Source organism: Hipposideros armiger, unplaced genomic scaffold (genome assembly GCF_001890085.2).
Source record: "Hipposideros armiger isolate ML-2016 unplaced genomic scaffold, ASM189008v1 scaffold_6, whole genome shotgun sequence".
NCBI classification, from domain to species: domain Eukaryota; kingdom Metazoa; phylum Chordata; class Mammalia; order Chiroptera; family Hipposideridae; genus Hipposideros; species Hipposideros armiger.
In genome coordinates this window covers 7,965,496-7,971,759 of record NW_017731356.1, presented here as the reverse complement: position 1 = coordinate 7,971,759, position 6,264 = coordinate 7,965,496, and the positions used below count along the sequence as shown (strand labels likewise).

At 36.9% G+C, this 6,264-nt stretch overlaps 1 protein-coding gene across 2 annotated transcripts in view; it reads right to left on the bottom strand.

The window, feature by feature from the left end:
* RASAL2 (RAS protein activator like 2) overlaps positions 1–6,264 on the bottom strand; it is a 291,558-nt gene that overhangs the window by 156,920 nt on the left and 128,374 nt on the right. For both annotated transcript variants that reach the window (XM_019646444.1, XM_019646436.1), the window contains exon 2: positions 2,150–2,277. In XM_019646444.1, the coding sequence (XP_019501989.1) occupies positions 2,150–2,277 (128 nt within the window). The remainder of the gene's footprint in view (positions 1–2,149; positions 2,278–6,264) is intronic.

Here is a 6,264-nt window from a genome sequence, read left to right as displayed (position 1 = left end):
GAGTGGCTCAGTTGGTTAAGAGCTCGCTCAAGAGTTTGAGCTCTGAGCAACAGCGGTTCGAGTCTGGCCCGAGCTGAGCAGCCACTGAGCTGCCAACAGGTAGCAGGATGGCTCAGCTAAAAAAAAAAAAAAAACTATTGAAAATGTTCCATGAAAAACAAGGAGCAAGCTCAGTTCACAGCTCACTTTGCACAAATGCTTTCCATAGTGATAATCATTCTTCAGTATGCAGCTCTGAGTACTTCCCATGTCATCACACAGAATGTTAAAAAGATGTGAACTCTAGGACTTGGATTTAATCAAATGAAGGATTTTCAGTGAGTTCTCAAGGATATTCTTAAGTAACACTGGCTCTTTCTCCCGTACTGTATGTGGCAGAGAGGATACAATGACTACTGGTATAGCTTGGTGCCAGGGCCTTGATTCCTGCTCTTGCATTAGTAGTTGTCCTCATAATTGCTTTTGCATCATGGGTGCAAATGTCAAGACAGTAAAAAAACAAAGAAACAAACAAAAACTTCTCTGTGTGTAGTAACCCTTCCTTGTAACCAAAGAAGGGAGCATCATGGCCTATCACAACACTTGACACAAAAGATAAACAAAAATGATATGATGGAGCTGGAAATTCCACTGGGCATATCTATAAATATCCACAAAGTAACTTTGCTTTTAGTGGGTAAGCATCTTGTCTCCTCCAGGCTTAGAGAGCATCTCAGAAGACTTACAGTAGGAGAGTAAATAAAGGGATCTGATTGGAAGCAGAAACAGGGGGTAAAGGACAGTGGAAAAGGTAAAGTTTATGACCGAAATATGGAGACTGTCAAAAAAAAAAAAAAAAAAATTACTCTTTTAATTATTGTGCTAGAGGTGCACCTCAAACTGAAGAAATTAGAAAAGAAACATCCCAGAGTGCAAGACACAGTGAGGTGGGGGAATAATACTGGTCCTTCACCACACACAGACTGAGAAGCACCAGTCCAGGAGAGCTGGAGAATAATTAACTAGGAAAACGNCACACATGGAAATTAATCTTGTTCTTTCATTGAATCAGATCTTTTCTCTTTCCCTCCTATTATCACTCTTCTTTGTCAAGATCATAGTCACTCTTTTTTTTTTTTTTCATGTTGTGGAGGTTGAGAGTAAAATGGTTTTATAGCCCTACCAAATCAGAACGATATCGACTATCTGATAAACCATCAATAAGCAAATGTATTATTTGGGGATGGAGAGATTTATACACCGTAACAGTTTGAGGAATAAAGCAGTAATAATATATGATAAAGTTAAGTTTGGTTTTTTTACTTACAGGGACAGAAAGTTTACCTAGAACTAGAACTAATTGCATTCTGTCTGCCTCTCCAGACCTATTCTCCGACCTTCTCTCTCCTGTGTGTTTCAGGAAGCAAACCTCTACAGAACACATCAAGAGCAATCTTTTCCTCTGGCTTCAAGTTAGGTTCGGCCAGTGGGTAGCAATGGCGAGAAATCGGAAAGCAGAAGTGAGCAGAGTGTTTCTTATCCCTTGCTTCCTCCTTGCCGGCCATCTTTGTTTTGGTAGAGGCGGTGTTCTGTAGTGTACAGCCGCAGCAACTGTCATGCAGCTCTCTCAAGCAGCTACAGTTCTCTGGGTTCCAGAAGCATCACTCAGTTCTCTTGCCCCGAAGGTCTAGGGTGATAACTGCTTTCTGCCGTTGCTAGTTCATGGATGCTTCACCACCCTTAGGTGGGTGCCTTAGACAGCCTACGCCTCTGTAAGTAGTCCCTTCCTTAAATCTCTTCCAGTTAATCCACTGACTGTCCCATTTGTTACCTGCCAGGAGCTAGACTGACACAATTTCCAGTAGCCCCTCAGGGCGATTTTCAGGGCCAGGTCTACACAATCCAATCCATTCTCATTCCAAATTATTCAACTCAATACATCTTTCACTGTTCCTTAATGAAAATCCAGCCCTATCTTGTTGAAGAATTCACTTCTTCATGACCATCGCACATCATTATGACATTAGCAGCCCTTTAGACTTAATTATCATTTATCATTCATAAAGCCTCGATTTTCATAAACGTGACTTTCAAAATGCAAAATAAAAACTAGATTATTTCAGGAATTGTCAGAAAGGGAAGTCGCTTTTCTCGGTAATCTCCATCTCACCTCCTTCTCCTTGTTGAGCAACACCAGCTGGCTGTCTGTGAGGATGCAATACTTCCGCTCCCATGTTGTCGTCTCAGTGTAGGGTGACTGGCCACAAGACAGGCGGTGGGTAGGTGGCCCTTTCACATCTGTGTGACACATACGAAAAACAAAAGCGACAAATCATCATCCTGCTTAGTAAACCAGTGTTTCAAATGTAAGATTCTTCAAAACTTAATTAAATAAGGAGATAAATCTAAACATGAATCGCAATGGTAAATGGAAAACTCTTAAGAAAATAAAAATTGGTATATACAGAAATAAAAATTGGCCTATAGTCTGCAAAAAAGAGGGCTGAAAAAGAGAGCTATGAAGAATTGTTAGCACAAACTTGACACAGTAATCACTGCTGTATATACACAAAAATAATGCGATGTCTCTTCAGAGCAAAACCAGTATCATTCAAAATAAAGACAAGAACAAAAGACAGAGCCCCCACTCCTTAGGACAATGATGTTGCTTGCAAACTTGGAGAGTGTTGCTGACCCAAAACTCAGGTAGCGAAGTTACTGGCAGCCTGTGCCTTCAAAATGGCTGTATTTCTAGTCACTCATAAGAATTAGAAATGTTTAAACTATAGCATATTACCACTAGAGGCCAGTAATATCTTAAAATCATGGGACGCAATTTCCTCAAAGAAAGATCTACATGTATTACCATCATGTCTCTTAGAGATCGAGGTATACAGTGTCAAAGCTAAATGTCTCAGCTCCTCTAAATGCCTCATTCCCTATAAAATACCAACTGCTTACTATTACCTTGTCATTTTAAAATTTATTGATATAAAATGTTAACTCATTGTGGTTGTCGTAAAACTTAAGAACATATCTTAATCATAAGTACACATTAGATCCATGAAATAAGACTTTTATGATGATTCAATGTATATTAAAAGTTCTTTAGGTGCGAAGGACTAATTACTCTCAGGAATATACTTGCAGGGTTCACTTAAAATGCATTAGTTATTACTCTTTTAATTATTGTGCTAGAGGTGCACCTCAAACTGAAGAAATTAGAAAAGAAACATCCCAGAGTGCAAGAGAGTTGTAAATCATAAATAAGCACATTTTATCTAGAGGATGAGTGTTTTCATTACTATTACTTTCTGTAGACTTTCAGTCTTTTTATCACAGGAGGATAGGTATTCCTGGTATGGACTGGCTTTAAGGAAATTAAAATGATTTCCTAGATGTTCTGTACTATAATTACCCAAATATGCATAACTATAGCCCGAGTCCTATAGAAAGTAAACAACAAGCCAATAATTAGGGTAGTTAGTTGTACGGTGACCTTACATTCCCTCGTGTGTCTATTATTATCCTCAATACTCCTTAGGGCTCAACTTCCTTTGCTGTCTAAAAATCTGTCTAAACTTGCTGCTCTGCATGTTTTGAGGAGCTTATCAACTACCCTCCAGAATAACTCAAAGTCCAAAAACCAATAATGTTCCTAGGGCTTGGCTGGACATGTTACTCATTCTTAGAAGTTGACTGTTTTTCCTTTTCCCCCAAATTTTTTTGCTTCTGTTTCCTCTGCACCACGCACAGCAGCACATGCGACACCTACAGCTTCTCCATTCAAAACCAACTCTCGCACTCCCACCCTCAGCTCTCCCCTTGTATTCTAAGTATCTTAAATTATTTTAAAGTTGTTTTTTTAATACTTCAGAATTTCCTAAAATTATCATAAAAAGCTTTAAAGGAAACTATTCTTAATCCTTTGTGACACTCTACGAGATTCTTGCCTATACTTAAAAGCCATGTCAAAGCTGATTTTCTTCACATAATTTGGACAAAAAACTGGGTTAGATTTTTACCACAGAGTAGGTCTATTTTTAGAGCAAATAGCAAGACTAACTCAACAGAGGGGACACACCTACTTTATGTGGAAATGCGGTGGCTTTGTGGCCTAGACAAGTTTTCATTCAAATGACTAACCTTCTTATGTAAGTTAGCCATGGGTGACTTAAACTGCCCACTGTAATTTAATTTGAACAGTAATCTTATGATCTATACTAAGCAAGAAGACACTGACAGACTCTGTACATAAAAATTAGAATTTAGGATACTGTATTTATAGCATCACCCAGATTTCCCGGCAAAATATAAATCTGTATCAGACTGACTTTCCCTGTGTCATCCTGAGTAATTCTCCTCAAGTCTCACTATCTCACATTCTCCCTTTCTCCAACCTGAGCTTTGTTCCCGGTTTCTTCATGGTACTGTGAAAAAAAGACAATGTCTCATATAGCATTTGGGGACCCGGAACGACTCCCCAGCACTAAAGGTAGAAAGAAATGGGGAGAAATATTTCTGTATTTTAAAAATTTCTGTGTAAATGATGAGATTGACTGGCCATGTTATAAATTTTATAGTTTCACTTTTTTTTTCTTTTTACTATCTAATGCTCACTTTTTGATAATTTTATGACAATGCATACCAAGGAAGAAAACAAGAAGGAAGTTAGAATAAGTGCCTTTTTTGGTTCTTTTTATCACTTCTGGATTAAGGTTTAAAAGGCATTTTAAATAACAAGATAAAATAAGATGGAAAATAACCAATAGATTTAATTTATTCATCCTATCACATCATTTCCATGGCTAAATAAAGGTTTAATAGTACATTTGTCCCGCCCTTTGTCACGCCCATATACTACGACTGTATTGACAGGACAAGCTGAGATTAATGCCCTATTTCACTTTACCAATTCTATCAATCTCTCTCTCTCTCTTTTTTTTTTTTGCTCTAGTGACATACTTCTAATTTCTGACTTCCAATTATATTTAGTGTGTAGAATTCACTAGGGAAAAGGATAACTAACTTAGAATTATAAATTAGAATCTTAATAGCAAACCTGGGAAAAAATTAGCTTTGTACTGTCCCATTCCTATAAGGTTACGAAGGACACTGAATGCTGGCCTTATTACAAAAATTGAATAATTTAAGAAACATTTAAAAAGAATCAGAGATGACTCAATGGATCCCTTTGAAAAGCACTGCTCTCAGACTGCATATTATCACACAGACTAGTAAGTCTCAAAATTTTTTGATTTCAGGATCCCTTTAGACTCTTAAAATTATTGAGGACTTCAAAGAGTTTTTGTTTATGTGGATTATATTCACCAATATATACCATATTGGGTATTAAAACTGAGAGATTTCAAAAATATTTATTCATTTAATGATAACAACAAACCTGTTGCATGTTAATATAAATAACACATTTTTTAATGAGATGTAAGTTTTCAAAAAAAATTAAGTGAGAGGAGTGATACTCTTTTAAGTTTTGCAAATCTCTTTAAAGTCTGGCTGAATAGAAGACAGCTGGGTTCTTACGTCTGTTTCAACATTCAATCTATTGCTTTATGTAGTTTTTGGTTGAAGTATATGGAGAAAATCTGAACTCACACAGATATGTAGTTGGAAAAAGAAAGGGTATTTTAATAGCATTTTTGGATAATTTTTTTAATACTATGCCAAAACCTGACAAGCAGCTGCTTCTTAAAAGTGAGTAAAATGTGGAATCTGACATCACATCAATGAAATTTTCGTGCTCTTGAACTAAAAATCATCGGTCTACCTTGCCCTTTGAATGGATCTTTTACCTATATGCATGAGTTTGTAGCATTATGCAATGATTATTTAAAAAATACTGGTTTTGCAGATCTTCTAAATGTTGATACTTTTCATTATATAATATCAAAAATCACATTGATTAACCTTCAAAAAAGTATTGATCTCATCAGTAAAGTCTTTAAGTACTGAGAAGTGGTCAAGCTCAAGGTGGCAGATTCGAGCTTTCAAAAAATACTCCTTTTCATTTTTAGTCTTGACTTTTATTGTTGGCCATGAATACTGTTGATTTTTTCCCCTTAAGAGACAAGTTTATGTTTTTCTTTTTCCAGAAAATGTCTACCAAATAACCAAGATTGAATAACTATAGCTTGTCTTTCCATTGTTCTTTCAAGTAAAAATGTTCCATGAAAGGGCCGGCCGAGTGGCTCAGTTGGTTAAGAGCTCGCTCAAGAGTTTGAGCTCTGAGCAACAGCGGTTCGAGTCTGGCCCGAGCTGAGCAGC